Source organism: Anabrus simplex, chromosome 4 (genome assembly GCF_040414725.1).
Source record: "Anabrus simplex isolate iqAnaSimp1 chromosome 4, ASM4041472v1, whole genome shotgun sequence".
Taxonomy (NCBI): domain Eukaryota; kingdom Metazoa; phylum Arthropoda; class Insecta; order Orthoptera; family Tettigoniidae; genus Anabrus; species Anabrus simplex.
Window position 1 is genome coordinate 185282621 of NC_090268.1, and position 16572 is coordinate 185299192.

General features: G+C 41.3%; 1 protein-coding gene across 1 annotated transcript; it reads right to left on the bottom strand.

The window, feature by feature from the left end:
* Positions 1–11650: 11650 nt before the first annotated feature.
* On the bottom strand, positions 11651–15567 carry LOC137500558 (uncharacterized). Its single transcript, XM_068227486.1, has 3 exons — positions 15006–15567; positions 14669–14881; positions 11651–11907 (listed from the first exon to the last, which is right to left on the bottom strand). Exons 1-3 carry the CDS (start codon positions 15066–15068, stop codon positions 11689–11691), a joined length of 495 nt encoding a protein of 164 aa, XP_068083587.1. The 5' UTR covers positions 15069–15567; the 3' UTR covers positions 11651–11688.
* Positions 15568–16572: the final 1005 nt, after the last annotated feature.

A 16572-nucleotide genomic window follows, 5' to 3' on the forward strand; every position in this document is an offset into this window, starting at 1 on the left:
CTGTAGTGTATGACTGCTCATCAAGATCATCAGAAATGTCTTGGTTTGCAGGTGTTAATCGACGACTTGATAGAACAACTGTCGGGTGTGCAACTCGTACATGCCGCATCAAATTGAACGTACTCCCACCTTTACTCGAAATTTGATTCGAGCAAAATTGCATTTGCCTTTGGCTTTTCCTAAATCTGAGAAATAGTCCCAAACCTGACTTGATTTCTTACTTCTAGCGGCCATGATTCCCAAATGAAATTTTCCAAAAAGAAAGAAAGAAAGAAAGAAAGAAAGAAAGACAAAAGCCACTTCACTTATTGAATGTAGATTTCTCGCCAGAGCAATGGACAAATCGTAGAAGGGAGTGATAACCTCAGTGTGGTGTCCCTTTTAACTCCAATTATACCACTTGTGCCGGCGGAAAACTTCTCCTCCCTCCCTTCTTTCTGTTTGTTTGGCCAGGCCGTTTCGTTTTATGCTTGCAAGCTGTATTTGTCTACTATTTATCTTAATTGTATGTGTTTCTATGTATGTTTTATCCGCCTTCTAATTTTCCCTTACCATAATAAAGAAATTATTTGTCTCTTGTCCCGCATGGCTCCAGAGTAATTGGGAATATCTCCAAGCTCTGGAGTGTTCTCCTTGCCCTCCCTCTCTTGCCTCCACGCCCGCTGCCCTAGCTTCCTCGCCCCTTGTGGCTCCCCAATCAAAGAGGAGCTGTTGAACACGTCACCGTCACCAGGTCCGGTCCCGGGCAGGTGGACGGCTTATGGTGCTCGCTGTCACTTTGTGGTCACTGAGCTGATCGCTGCACATTGCGGGCTGCTCCCGCGGCGGCTCGATCTAGGCAACCTCGGGTGTGGAGGTAAGAAAGCGAGTCCCTCACGTTTCCCCGTGTAATGTACATGTTAAAAAGGGCTTGAGGTAGTTCAAATATTTTAATTTTCAATGTGTAAATGTCCCTTGTACGAGTGAAGCCCCTCTTAGGGTAAAGGTTTTAAAGGCTGAGGCCCGGGTTTGATGTATGATGTTAGACTTGTATTTCATTTAAGTACTTTCGTCCTTATTGAAACGCAGGACAAATGAAAGCAAATGTGGTTAAAATGATTTCACCTTGTACTTGCGTATTAACCTCTGGAGGCTTGTAATTATTCTGGTAGAAGGCTATGCGTTTCTTGTATGTTTTTTCTCTCCAAGCATGTATGGTGTTAATGAGCCTTGCCAAGCCTTAGCGTTTCCTTATTATCTTGTTATGGAGCTTATTCTTATTTGTTACCTGTTGTGGTTTAGACTGGATGGTTAATGTTAGATTTAACTAGAATTTCTGGGTTCGATCTTGTTATCGAGCAGTTAGGAAACCCTTCCATTTGAATATTGTAAATTATGAAGGCTTATTTTACGAGGGCTGGCCCCTCTGTTATGCATTACTATGTTATTAGGATGGATATCTAAGAGAACTTGTTAAATTGTATTATCACGCAAACGCTTGCTGTTCTCCTTGTTCTTATTTACATAAATTGTTACGAAGTAAAGCAAGTGGTCTCTTTCATCGAAATCATTTGGGGGCATTTTAAATTTATTGTGCCTTCCCCTCCAGCTCCTAAGGCCCACGTTTCTTTCCAAATAGCTACCGGGTAAATTGCCGGAACACCACCCAAACGACACAAAGTTGAAATTACTTCCAGTCAGCCACTACTAGAAAGCACTAAGCAGGGTGTGAAGCTTTATGCTATTTGAGGCAGTCTAGTAAATCCCAAACATGTCTCAGATTTTGACATATTTATGAAAAAATGACAACATTGTTCATACCATTCAATTTTATTAGTTCTAAGGGTGAATCGCTGCAGTTTTGAACCCGAAATGAAGGAAAATCTTTTTAGATTAAAAAAATCCTAATAACTCTTACTACAATATTTCCACTGTTCTTCGTTGTAAATGCGTGTTTAGAAACTTGTAAGGAATGCCAGTACACCGAACATATAAGTCTCCTACGGTGTAATCGTTCTTGAAAAAAAAACAGAAGTGTGTGACATAGTGTACGCCAAAAAAAGGAAAAAATACAGTATGTAGAAAGAAATGCTAAACATGGTTATATGCACATTTGTGCAAATAGTATTCTTTTTTTTTTTGCCAGGGGCTTTAGGCCGCACCGACACAGATAGGTCTTATGGCGACGATGGGATAGGAAAGGCCTAGGAGTTGGAAGGAAGCGGCCGTTGCCCTAATTGATGATGATGCTTGTGGTTTAAAGGGGCCTAACTTCGAGGTCATCGGCCCCTAATGGTACAAATGGCAACAAAAAATTCAAAATTATCCACCGACCAAAATAAGAATATGTCATGAAGAATGATGATGATGATGATGATGCTTGTTGTTTTAAGGGGCCTAACATCGAAGGTCATCGGCCCCTAATGGTACGAAATGAAAGAACAAAAATAAAGGCATCCACTGACCAAAATAAAAATAAAATATGGCATGAAGAATGAATGGATGGACAGGAACTCAACAAAACACAAAACAAACAAACAAAAAACCAGTGGATCGGACTCAATACAGATCGAAAATAACATTATTACCGACCAAGGAACCACTTATAAAGCACAATGATGCTTGGTGTCTAAAGGGGGTGCAAAATCCACGTCTAAGGCCCCACAGAGTGGTGCATGTCGCGAGTAAAATAGAACCATGGCATGTGTCATGTTGGGGTATTAATCAGAAGTAGCGAAGACTCACGGTGTTCCACAAAAGATGGTACTACTCACAAGTATTGCAATACGTACAAGTAACGCAGACCTATGGTGTGTCTCACACAATGGCCCAACTCAGAGTCAACGCAAAACCGAGAAGGTTCCCCACCTAGGTGTACTAAACACGGGCGCCGGTATTCCCGTGGTGTTCCTCACATAGTGGGTACTAATCACAGGCAACGCAGACCCATGGTGCCGCTCATATAGTGGTACAACTCACAGGCTACGCCCAGACCCACGGTGTTGCCCACATGGGTACAACGCACGGGTACTGGAATCCACCCGGCCAGGCTTTTACTGCAACTAATCACAAACCTATTTCGTACAAATTTAGTGATACTACTCGCAAGTACATGCAACCCATGGTGTTCCCCGCATGATGATACGAATCAAGAGTAATTTCATGGTTCTAATTCAATCATCCCTTGGTCGCCCCTTGTAGTCGCCTCTTACGACAGGCAGGGGTTACCGCGGGTGTATTCTACATGTGCGTCCCCCACCCGCAGGGGGTAGTGTGTTTGGTCCACGAGAGGTATTTTATTTCCCTCAAGTCCGCCGGCAAGCCGGTTAGGACCTCCCTATCCGCCACCTGGGACGCGCCACGTGGGAGTATCACCTCTCCCCCTACTACGCCTGCGTAGCAGATTCGTGATTGGTCATATTGTATCAGCTTACATTATTGATAGTCCTTCCTTTGTTGTTAAGCAACAAGTTGGGCCGCGTTTCTTCGTAAGTTCTTTCTGTGAGATTATGTGAAGTTTGTGGAAGTTAGGTCTCGATGTTCGAACAAAGTGTTCAGGAAACGTGTGGCTAAAGAATAAATTTACTTCTTCAACTCGGCCCAAAACCCTTGTTTAGAACCTTCACGGTATGAAGCAGGGCCGTGTACACCTAACCTAAAAATCGTGAGTGAAAATATGAGACGGCTGCTGGGACTGAGAGCTCATCTAATAGAAAACTGAATGGTGTCGAACAGAAATACGATAAATTTCGTACGGAGCGTGAAATTAATGAAAATATATATATATATATATAATTTTTATGGATATATTAAAATATAATGTATGTTGCAAAGAGTATGGCAAGTGTGGAATTTCCTTGAAAACAAACAGACATATTGGCTTTGCTGCTGAATTACAACTTTTCTGTACATGTTGTAAATACAGTGTCAAGTTTTTCAATTTCTCAGCTGTAAATAGTTCAGAGCAAGACAAGAGCCTGTACACTGTAAATATCAGATTAGTTTATGGCCTTCGGTCATTTGGGAAGGGCAGAGCAGCAGGTGGGCTCTCGAACAGTAAATGCTAAGTATTCTATAGACATGGAGAGACTAAGAACATATGAAAATGTTACCAAGTACATCATGAACTGTGAAAAAAAAACAGGAGAGCCACCAAGAAGAAGTTTCTTGATGAACTACAAGAGGATGCTGATAATCCCAGCTATGCAGCAGGCATGCATTGATGTTGAAACTTTGGAGGTGATTTCCCACAAATTTACTTTTTACCTGCAAAAGGAACATTATCTCAAGAACTATTACAGATATCACTGTGAACTTTTCAGTACTCCTTTGTAAGAGTATGCCATACATTCTGAAGCTATAAAAGCAAACATATTGCAAAATTTCTGAGATGGGTTGGAAAAATAATGAGAATATTAACAAACAATTTTGCATTAGTCAAATATATATATTCCAAAAAGTGATCTTTATTTTAAAGATCTTAGCATCAGTACAAATCTAATATACCTGTTTATAATACATAAAAATTTCAAGTGTGAGTCCAACAGTTACTGAGAAAATGTTCCTTAAAAGTGATGTATTATAACATAGTGAAGATATGGCTTTCCGTATACGCTTAAGTTCCTCGTCTTTCGGAAATCTTTGAAATGAAATGCGACATTCTTCTGAGGTTTTTGATTTACAGTATTGAAGACTACAGTACACCATGTATTTTACAAACCATCCGCTGTTCGCATTAGGTAAATACGGTCATCAATTTCAGTCACTAAATTATAATCACCCGGACTAGCACAAGAAAGCTCATAAAGTAAACAAAACCGTCTTGACACTCGCGTTAATGTTTAAATGAGTACTTCGCCCGCGCAATTTTACTTGTATCTAGGGGCTGACAAAGAGCAACCACTCGGGTCTGCTCGGGAGAGCAGTCACTCGGGCCCTTCCATGTACGCCCGGACACATGCTTCGCATCTCCCTCATCATAAGCGTGATAGTTCATTCTTTGGTGATTTGTGATGTCTCATTTTGTGATGTTTTCAGCACTGTTACTGAATAATATGCGTTTGTGTTCTATTGCAAACAGATAGTACTTAAAGTGGCTCATTAACTGACAAGTATTTGGCCTGTTCTTTTGTGTACGCCCGGACACACACACACACACACACACACACACACACACACACGCGCGCGCGCGCGCGCGCGCGCGCGCGCACACTCACTGTCCCCAGTCAGTCATCTTCATCATGAGAAGCGTGATAGATATTTATTTACGTGATATGTGCCGGATGTCTCAGTTTTTAAGCGTGGCAATTGTTGGATGCTTTTTAAAATATTTGTTATGCGTCTCTCATTTTGTTGTTGATGATGATGATGATGATGATGATGATGCTGGTTGCTTTAAGGGGCCTAATATCGAAGGTCATCGGCCCCGAATGGAACGTGATGGACGACATGATATATGATATTTAAAATTTTAAAAATGTATCCACTGACAAGAGTTTAAAAATATGGTGATGAAAAAAAGGGTATGAGATTAAACCAGCAATGGATCTAATTCGCAAACTCTTATTTTCTAATAAAATAAGAGAAAATACAGGGAGAAAAGGAATAAGGCATTGCCTCGTGGTGCATATATATATACTTCATTTACACTGACTTACAGAGCAAATGCAACACTAAGCAGGAGTGGTCAGAACTTTATGCCAATTGCAGGGTAGACTGACGTCACTGAGGTATGCTCATGATGTGAAATGCGCCGCTGTGCTACGCACGTAGCGAACGATAAATGGGACACGGCGTTGGCGAATGGCCCATTTCGTACCGTGATTTCTCAGCCGACAGTCATTGTAGAACGTGTTGTCGTGTGCCACAGGACACGTGTATAGCTAAGAATGCCAGGCCGCCGTCAACGGAGGCATTTCCAGCAGACAGACGACTTTACGAGGGGTATGGTGATCGGGCTGAGAAGGGCAGGTTGGTCGCTTCGTCAAATCGCAGCCGATACCCATAGGGATGTGTCCACGGTGCAGCGCCTGTGGCGAAGATGGTTGGCGCAGGGACATGTGGCACGTGCGAGGGGTCCAGGCGCAGCCCGAGTGACGTCAGCACGCGAGGATCGGCGCATCCGCCGTCAAGCGGTGGCAGCCCCGCACGCCACGTCAACCGCCATTCTTCAGCATGTGCAAGACACCCTGGCTGTTCCAATATCGACCAGAACAATTTCCCGTCGATTGGTTGAAGGAGGCCTGCACTCCCGGCGTCCGCTCAGAAGACTACCATTGACTCCACAGCATAGACGTGCACGCCTGGCATGGTGCCGGGCTAGAGCGACTTGGATGAGGGAATGGCGGAACGTGGTGTTCTCCGATGAGTCACGCTTCTGTTCTGTCAGTGATAGTCACCGCAGACGAGTGTGGCGTCGGCGTGAAGAAAGGTCAAATCCGGCAGTAACTGTGGAGCGCCCTACCGCTAGACAACGCGGCATCATGGTTTGGGGCGCTATTGCGTATGATTCCACGTCACCTCTAGTGCGTATTCAAGGCACGTTAAATGCCCACCGCTACGTGCAGCATGTGCTGCGGCCGGTGGCACTCCCGTACCTTCAGGGGCTGTCCAATGCTCTGTTTCAGCAGGATAATGCCCGCCCACACACTGCTCGCATCTCCCAACAGGCTCTACGAGGTGTACAGATGCTTCCGTGGCCAGCGTACTCTCCGGATCTCTCACCAATCGAACACGTGTGGGATCTCATTGGACGCCGTTTGCAAACTCTGCCCCAGCCTCGTACGGACGACCAACTGTGGCAAATGGTTGACAGAGAATGGAGAACCATCCCTCAGGACACCATCCGCACTCTTATTGACTCTGTACCTCGACGTGTTTCTGCGTGCATCGCCGCTCGCGGTAGTCCTACATCCTACTGAGTCGATGCCGTGCGCATTGTGTAACCTGCATATCGGTTTAAAATAAACATCAATTATTCGTCCGTGCCGTCTCCGTTTTTTCCCCAACTTTCACCCCTTTCGAACCACTCCTCCTTGGTGTTGCATTGTCACTGTCAGTCAGTGTACATTAGACGTTAAAATAACACATTAAAATACGCAACACAAACTAAAACGAAGTCGATGGGATAAAAGCGCAAGTGACACAAAACTCACTAGGACAAATGACAGCATCATACACGATAAAACAGTCCACTATCTCTCATAAAGCGGACGACGATAATTTGTAAAATACATTGTGTACTGTAGTCTTCCTTACTGTAAATCAAAAACTTCAGAAGAATGTCGCATCCAGTGGATCTAATACGCAATGCCTTATTTTCTAATAAAATAAGAGAAAATACAGGAAAACGAAGGAATAAGGCATTGCCCAGTAGTACAGATATTAACACATAATTTACGTTAGACGTTAAAATAACACATTAAAATGCGCAACACAAACTAAAATCAAGTCAATCAGATAAAAGCGCAACTGACATAAACAACACTAGGACAAAGGACATCATCACACACGATAAAACAGACCGCTATCCCTCATAAAGCGGATGACGAGGTCTGCTGACTGCTCGTCATCTCGCAAGGTAAGGGAGATTGTACCCGGAAGGTTAAGACTACGGCGCAGATCAACAAGGTCCACACACTCCATAAGGATATGTACCACGGTAAGATGGTCGCCGCAGGTACACACCGGAGGGGGTTCTCCTTTCAGCAGATGGGAGTGCGTCAAGATACCGTGGCCGATCCGAAGACGACATAATACCACGGCTTCCCTCCGCGAAGCCCGAAGGGAAGTCCTCCATACCTTCGTTGTACCTTTTATCGCTCTCAGCTTATTGGGAAGTGGAATGGCCTGCCACACCATCTCCCAATGAGACATGACCAGATGTCTCAGCTGAGAGCGAATATCACTTGCTGGAACCTTGAAAGGCAACGGGGGCAGTGTAACTGGCTCCTTGGCAGCCTGATCTGCTAACTCGTTTCCCTCCATGCCCATGTGGCTGGGGAGCCACACAAACGTGATTCTGGTGCCGGCATCCGAACACCCGGCCAGCAGGTCCTGGATCCGTTGTAACACTAATTTACAATAAGAATGTACAGAAACTAGTTAATAATTATGTAAATACTAATATAATAATTACATCAACTACCCGCAAAGCCAAAAAACTACAGCAACGTACGCATCCTAAGTGTTAAGAAAGAATGAACATACGTTATACATAATCCGTCTTACTAATAAACGGTGTATAACTTTTATACAAGGTTTATATACCGTTTATGTGAAATTCGTTACTAATGAACCGTGTATAAGCCTCCTGTGTATACATCTGTTATGGTTATCATTGAATTGCTTATACAGACCAGGACCCTAGTATAAACGTTGTATAGCAGCGAGCCAGCGAGCGAACAGCAGCGAGTAGCGGAAAAAGTAACGAGTGATCAGTTTATTTTCGTGTGGTATTTGCTGTCTGCAGTGATATAGTCGTGGTGAAATATTCAACTTATCCATTTAATTGAACGCACGTTGAAATAATGGACGATAACGTTTATGATCTTCACGATATTTTAAACATAGAAGACGTACATCATTTAGAGGTTATGGAGGCAAGGCATCCTCGTAAAAAAAAAAAAAAAAAAACACTTTAAGAGACGGAATGACCCATTTCTGCTGGATGATGAGAGTTTCAAAATTAAATATCGATTTACCAAGGAATATGCTCGAGTTATTGACATAGTCAGAAATGACTTAACGAAAGATCCAAGAGGTTGCTCTGTATCGTGCGAACTTCAAGTTCTCACAGCTCTTCATACATGGGCGCGGAATGAGGTTAGTAATTACCGTACTATTAGTGACGTCATTACTACTGGTGAGAACATACCGGTGAAATATGCGTATTACTATTATATTCTTCTTTATTCGAACATTCTGTTTTAATAACTCTTTCTTTGTCTACAGGTACAAGATGATTCGGCTGATATTCACGGCATGAGTAACAGACTGTAGCAAATATTTGCCGCAGGGTAGCCACTGCTCTCGCTAGTAGAGCAAATGAATACATTAAGATGCCGTCAACAAATGCTGAGCAGGAAGAAGAAATCCTGAAGTTTAGAAAAATATGTGGATTCAGGAGTGTTATAGGTGCTATCGACTGCACTCATATTAGAGTGAAAAAGGTGTCGGGAGAAGTATCACAGTACTATATCAATAGGAAGGGGTATTATTCCCTCAATGTTCAGGTAGTGTGTGATGCATCGTTGCGAATAAGGGATATTGTAGCAAGTTGGAGCGGAAGTAGGGGAAGGAGGGGAGGGTTGAGACGGAGGGAGGCTTGAGACACCAGTGATATCTCCTCGACATGTTATATGTTGGCAACACTTCTGCATGACAGTTGTAGCAATGTGCCACCAGAGTGAGCTGACGGAGTTTCATGGTGATTTCTGTTGAAGAGTGGAAGTTAGAGTGATAAATGTATTTTGAGATATGAGAAGTATTTTTTGGTGACGTGATATATTTTGAGTTTTTGTTTAAGTGAACACATTCTTAACAGCTGTTATAATTTCATCAGTGAACTTAAGAGGTAAGCTATAATTATACAAACAATGAACTCTTTAGCTTTTGAGGTTATGTTTATTCGTGCGAATTTACATATACATGAGGTGCTGGGAGCCTTGAGACAGAATGTCTAAGGGTGCCTTGAGACACTGTCTCAAGCCTCCCCGTCACATGCAGTCAGAACTGAATATATAGTTTACCACTGTAAATGGTACTTTGAAAGTTTGCCAGTTTATCTATTCATTTACCTATTATCCTTGGTTTACACTTGCTGTACTTCTTTACAGTATACCATTCTTTTGGAAAAGTAAGTCTGGGAAGACGAGGACCAGTATTTCAACCGATAGACTTCAAAGTGCAGTTAAAGCAGTACCGGTAATAGAAGGTGGAGCCTTACGTGAATCAGCAAGACGTTTCTCCATAGATAAACAGACTTTGAGCCCTTATGTTGAGAAATAAAAAGCAACAGATGATAACAGCAAACAAAATCTAACATACAGACCAAACTATGTCACTAACCAAATTTTTCGGATGAAGAAGAGAAGTTGTTAGAGGGTTATTGCAAGTGAATCAAGTCCTCAGCCTTCAGGAAGTGTAGACAACAGAAGAATTTTGACATCAGAAGAGATACGGCCTTTTCCGAAGGCAGGTCCTAGGAAGAAAACTATGGGAAGGAAACCTAAAAAATCTAGAATTTTGACAGACACTCCAGTAAAACATGAAATACACCAGGAGTTTGAAGCTCGTAATACAAAGAAAAGGAGGCTGAATTTCAATCCACTTCATGATAAAAATGTGAAGAAATCTAAGCTTGCATTTTCAAAAGAAAATGGATCATCCAGTTATGAGGATTTTAATATAGCCTCAGAAGACTCGTTAGATTTTACTACCTTCAACGAGGAGGTATTGGCAACCGATGACTTTGACCGCACACCTGAAAACATTGAAACTGGGGACTATGTTCTCGTTAAATTTGCAAGCAAGAAGAACATTGTTTATTATGTTGGATCAGTAGTAGTTGTGAACCGCAGTGACAATGAATACAAAATTACATTTCTGAAACGTTGCACAGGTGGTAAGACATTCATCTATCCCGAAACTGAAGATGTGAGTTATGTTATAGCTGAGGATATAGTTATGAAACTGGAAAAGCCAATAACTGTTGGAGGAACACAGCGTGCTCATAAGCAACTCATATTCGATGTTGATTTTTTCATCATACTGTGTGCGATAGATTTCTATTTCAGGTCTCCATTGGAAAAATATATACTGTATATGCATTTTGTGCACAAGAAATATCTTTTTATGTCCACAGTTTCAGTTCTAATGATTTTTATAATTTTGTACTATTACTTACTGCAGTTCTGTAAATTTTCACACGTGTCCCAAGCCTCCCATACATGTGTCTCAAACCTCCCTTACTAAGGGTGGTTTGAGACATAATGTAGTGTGTCTATTTATGAATATTTTTTGGCTTTTGTTGATTATCTAACAGTTTAAGAAAATAACACACTCAAGAGGAAGGTATAGGGAACTGACTGCACCAGTTGATCATTAAAATAAATTCAGAAAAATTGTTTAAAAAAATAAAATGTAAATTTTGTCTCAACCCTCCCCTCCTTCCCCTACACATGACAGTCGTGAAAGTCGAATTAAGCAACGCTTTGAGAGGGGTGAATTTAAAGGACGCCTTTTGGGAGATTCTGGCTATGCCTGCACACCTTATTTATTTACACCAGTGTTAAATCCCAGTACTGCTAAGGAAGAAAATTTCAATAGAGCCCATATCCGTACGAGAAATGTAGTTGAACGGTGTTTCGGAGTGTGGAAGCAACGATTCAGGTGTTTGTTGAAGGGTTTCAACACTAGTTTGAAAAACACAAAAATCTGTGTTGTAGCACTTGCTGTGCTACATAACATTGCCATTGACATGGGTGAAGACCTTGATGAGGAACCTGTCATTATCCCAGAACAACGCATTGTAGCCAGAGCTCCCAATGCGCGAGGTAATGCTGTCAGAGCAGCTTTCATTAATGAGTGGTCTTGAAAAAAAAAACTGTAAAGAATCGATAGTTTTTATTGCAAATGTTTTATTAAGGCCTATTAATTATTTCTTTCAACATAATAAATTTACAAATTTTTTAACAAGGCATGTTTTTTTTAAAGGAGAATTTCCGTTTTTAGAGAATGTTCTTTTTGTTTCTGCTCTCTTTCTTCCTCCAAATTCTTCATTTGCATTTGGTGCTCCTTCATCCTTACTTCATTCTCCTGCTGCAAATTTCTCATTTTCAACAAGTGCTCTTCTTCCTGTAGCTTTGTGAGAACAGCTGATCTTTCCTCTGCTATCTTTTTAATGGACAGCTTGTAATCTTCACTTTCCTGGAATATAAAGTAGGTTATGATTAGTGGTAATTTCTTGGTTCAATTGAAGTAGAACATAGAAAATGCAGGGAAGGGTGAATAAGATGGATAGATCATCGTGGAAACAAGGATTAAGTCACACATTCAAACTGGTTTATTTATTAGTTTATAAGATTAGGGTGGTTTTCATAGCTCATATATTAAAACAAATGAATTGGGATTACCCACCCGGCATAGACACCCCGTTATGTTACACACAAACATACACACGTGTGCAAAGAGAGAGAGAGAGAGAGAGAGAGAGAGAGAGAGAGAGAGAGAGAGAGAGAGACATGACTACGATGTCCTAATTCCCTAAATGAAGTAACAAGTACATGCTGCTACTGAAGATCATCTGCGGATGAGAAAAGGGTAAAGCTTTATCTAAGGCTCACCAGCGCAGAACAGCTGTTTAATGTTCATTTGTCACTGATTAGTTTGTAGGATGATGTAACAATGTCTTGGTTGCTACGGTAATAAACAAGTTACTGTTGAAAATGGACGTCGGTGTTTGTGGACATAGCAAATTAAGGTATGTTCTATGTCGGTATAAATGTTTCTTTCTTCTATATCCTTCTTTATGTGTGTATGAAAATTTTTCTAGTGACAGAGCCATTGGTCTCGATACGTTAGGTCTGGCTAGGCAGAAAATCATTGGTCAGTGACAAAGCCATTGGTCTGGATGAAGCAAAGGGGGCCTGGGGGCGTCCAGGTTAGAAGCCGCGAAGCGGCCCTAGGCGTTTAGTATCCCGCGTGACACCTCCATTGGTCTGGGCAGTTATGTATTTCTTGTGCGCGGGTTGGTGACGGAATTCACTTACTTCATTGCTAGGAGTGACGTCATATCCCATAGTGTCTCATCCAATGGAAAAGCTTGTACGTAGTAAGGCGATGGACTATGGCGCGTGATAACTTCTATTAGGTTATAAAAGCAAAATTACTTCAGGGTGATAGCGGGTGGGTTCTTAACTGTCGCAGTGAACACATCGCTCCTCCACTAGGTATTCCACTTAAGATTTCCAACATATTACATCCTTATAATGCTATAAAAGTTATGTAAGTCTTACTGAATTTCTACCCACTTAAGCGACTGCAGCTATCGAGCCAATTTCTATAGAACACTTTTCTGCCTTGTCAATACTGTACATATTTTATTATACTTAATTACATTGGTCTTGATACGTTAGGTCCGGCTAGTGAGAAAACCATTGGTCTGGATTCGTTACGTATAATAAATTATGTAAAGTATTGCTAGTTGCTTTACGTCGCACTGCCACAGATGGGTCTTATGGCGACGATGGGACAGGAAACGGCTAGGAGTGGGAAGGAAGTGGCCGTGGCCTTTAATAAGGTACAGCCCCAGCATTTGCCTGGTATGAAAATGGGAAACCACGGAAAACCATCTTCAGGGCTGCCGACACTGGGGTTCGAACCTCCTATCTCCCGAATGCTGGATACTGGCCGCACTTAAGCGACTGCAGCTATCGAGCTCGGTGTCAAGTATTGACAAGGCGGTAAAGTGGTCTATAGAAATTGGAACATAATAGGTCAATACGGACAGGATTAACCAACATGGTTAAAATAATCAATTCTGCAGCTATCGATCTCAGTGAAGGGGATATTATTGTGATATTCTGCTGCAAATTCGATAAGCTACTATGAACAGGTGCCTGTAGCCCAACTTGTCCGACTTGTGGCCTGTCATGTTAACGAGCAAGTCGAGTGAAACTGTACTGATGTATTTATCGTCAGAGTAGAACACTGAAAGCAATTACGTCGCACAGCACGCCCAGTACTAGTGCAACTAATACCAGGGTATTCAGTAGTAAAGTTCGAAAGATGGTTCACAATGGTTTTTTTTTGTTCCTTCCAAAATACGCGCTTGAAGAAAACCACCGACAATTGAACTTATCTTGACATAGGCGAATTCGAAAGGGACAAATCTTGAATTTTACGATAAAGGAATTTCCCAACAGGTAAGAAATTTGAAATTTTTGAACCCATTATAACTTAATTACCTTGGAAGACGACAGTGATAATGATTGTGACGGGAGGAAGAAGATAGACCATTAGTAGCCGTGCCCCTGAAATAGGAAACTATCTAACGAAGGTATGTTGTTTAAAATCTATTATTTTTAGTAGCATGTGTATTTTTCTTTTATATTCTATTAAGAGCCTTTTATAATAGATACATGAAGGTGTTGTTAGTCATCAGCTTTAGAAAAACGTTGATGAGATATTAGAACATGTTTTGTGATATACCTGTTTCCTTAAACTGAAGGGAAATCGTCTATATTTAAGCCAGTCTGCTATCAATTTCAAGACAGGAATAACCTGTGTATAATCTAGGAAATTGATTACTGCTATTTCCTTTAAAAAGCTATGAAATGCATATAACTCAGCATAAAATTATTATTTTTGTCTCTATATATTTATAAAAATGTCCCCATCCATGACAATTGCTCTCGAACTCCCAAAAGTCAAACATTTCTCAGAGTGCTCCTGGCATTTTACAAGCGAAGAGACAACCTGTCCAAATAGTGCAAAGTCTTACCTACTTAATATGAAGTAAATCACACATGGAAAGAGAAAAAAGCAACCGGCGAAGAAGACTAAAATTGGTCCACGTAGCCTACAAGGCAGTAAAACAAATCCACGACATTGTTTACCGTACTGCCAATTTCTCAATCCAGGCGCGAAATGCTAAGAAGCTTTTGCTTTGTTTTTCCTGCACACTTACATTTAGTAGCTGCCTCTTTCTCTTGAATCTTCTCTCACGTTCCACAGGCGGAGGCGTTTCTTTTCCAATGGAGGAGGGTGAGGGGGCGCTTTTCTCTACGCTGCTTGTCTTGTCATTACTTATGTCTTCACAAGCAACCTCCAGTGCCTCTTCGCCCCTGGGGAGATCACGAGCATGGGAATAATCTCCCTCCCAGTCCAATACTACCTTGACCTGTAAAAGTAATTATAATAGTATTAGGTAAAATTAGTGAGATCTGTTGAGAAAATTGAGAAAGAAAGAAAGAAAGAAAGAAAGAAAGAAAGAAAGAAAGAAAGGAAGGAAGGAAGTAGCCTACCTCAGGAAAAGTGTCATTGCTATCAAATTCATTTGTATCCTCTTCAAATTCCAGAGGTATCATTTCCACTACATCAGTAGCGTCTTTACATGGACTGGGAGGTTTCGGCCCACCCCCTGTTTGGAATACAGCTTGGCGGTATTCCGACAGGACTCTCCTTGCTTCCAGCTTTATGCATCGCCACTGCTGTTTTAATAAATAGTGTGTGTTGTAAAATAGAATTAGTGGTAAATTAAACTTGTACCATTTTGTACATGTTTTGCTCTTTGTAAACACAAGATACAATTGCTGTACACAATGTTTAACGTAGCATGGGCATCGAGTAACCGACACCTTACCCAATAATGTGGAAACGGTATTATTTCTAATACGCAATGCACAAGCTCAGTTTCATGTTCTGTTTGCAAATGTGCAATCAGTTTCTGATGCAGTGGAGAAACATAAGCATCATAGTCATCGCAAAATACTGCTAAATACGATTCAAATCTTTCACTTTTAAGATTATACAAAGAAAAAAGTAGAAAATGCACTTCACAATTGTGTGCTTTAAGATTATTTTTATAAAGGAATGTTAATACACAAATATCAATATTCGAACGGTGTTCAGATTCTAAAAAAGAAGACGATTCAGAAGTGTAGATGTGAAAAGCGTGAACAATACCGGATGGTGTAATCCAGCAGTCTTTAGTACTTTCACAGTCTTCTGTTTCTGCTGTATGAGTAATTATACTCATCACACTATTTTGTTTACCTTTTTTCACAAGTTTACACTTCATGGAAGAGTTTCAAGTTTTTCAAACAATATCTTATTTTGTCCATTCACCTTACCTAGATAGGTGAAACGTCGATACTCGATGTTCATTTGCACTATCTCTTCATCGCTTAATGCATGGTAGGCGGCAGGCAGGAACACGGTGATCCAGCTAGGAGCACCCGGCGTCTCGTACAAATCCACCACTATTTTGCGCCCAAAACGTGTGTTCACTGCTCGGTACTGTCGAACCTGCAGCGATCTTCCCACGGGCAGGTCAACCAGCTTCTTCAGCTCACTTGAGTATGACTGCTCTAGAAAGACAAGTTTTTCTTGTAGATTCATGGTTGATGTTGAGGTTGTAGTGGTGGTGGGGGTAATGTCTGTAAACATACAAAATAAACGAAAACATTCAAGAGGATTGTAAAAAGAAACAACAACAATAACAACACTACTACAATTGTAGTTACACAAGTAAGAAAAGCGAATCTAACCTATTGTTCATGTTTCTGTTTTTCACTTGATAAGGATAATGGGCAGTGTGGTTGAGTGAGAAAAGATGCTAGTGTCGAACAATAGCTTTTACTTTTTGCAGATTCTGCAGGAAATACGTACATATCATTAGGAAATGTGACGTAAAAGAGTGGTTTTTGACAAAAATAACACCAATAGTGTTTGTCTTCTTTTTCGATACAATCGATAATTTCATGCATTGTTAACCCTCCGTTACACGCGCCGCGGAGTGAGAGTCCGCACTTTATTATTCTTTGGTATCATAGGCCGAAAATGCAAGGCAGAACGGGCTGCCTTCTTGTA

Coding starts and splice junctions, on each gene's coding strand:
- LOC137500558 (XM_068227486.1), bottom strand. CDS start 15,068: ATGATACCTCTGGAATTTGAAGAGGATACAAATGAATTTGATAGCAAT. Junction 14,882..15,005: donor GCAATGACACTTTTCCTGAG/GTAGGCTACTTC, acceptor TTACTTTTACAG/GTCAAGGTAGTATTGGACTG. Junction 11,908..14,668: donor GAAAGAGGCAGCTACTAAAT/GTAAGTGTGCAG, acceptor TTTATATTCCAG/GAAAGTGAAGATTACAAGCT.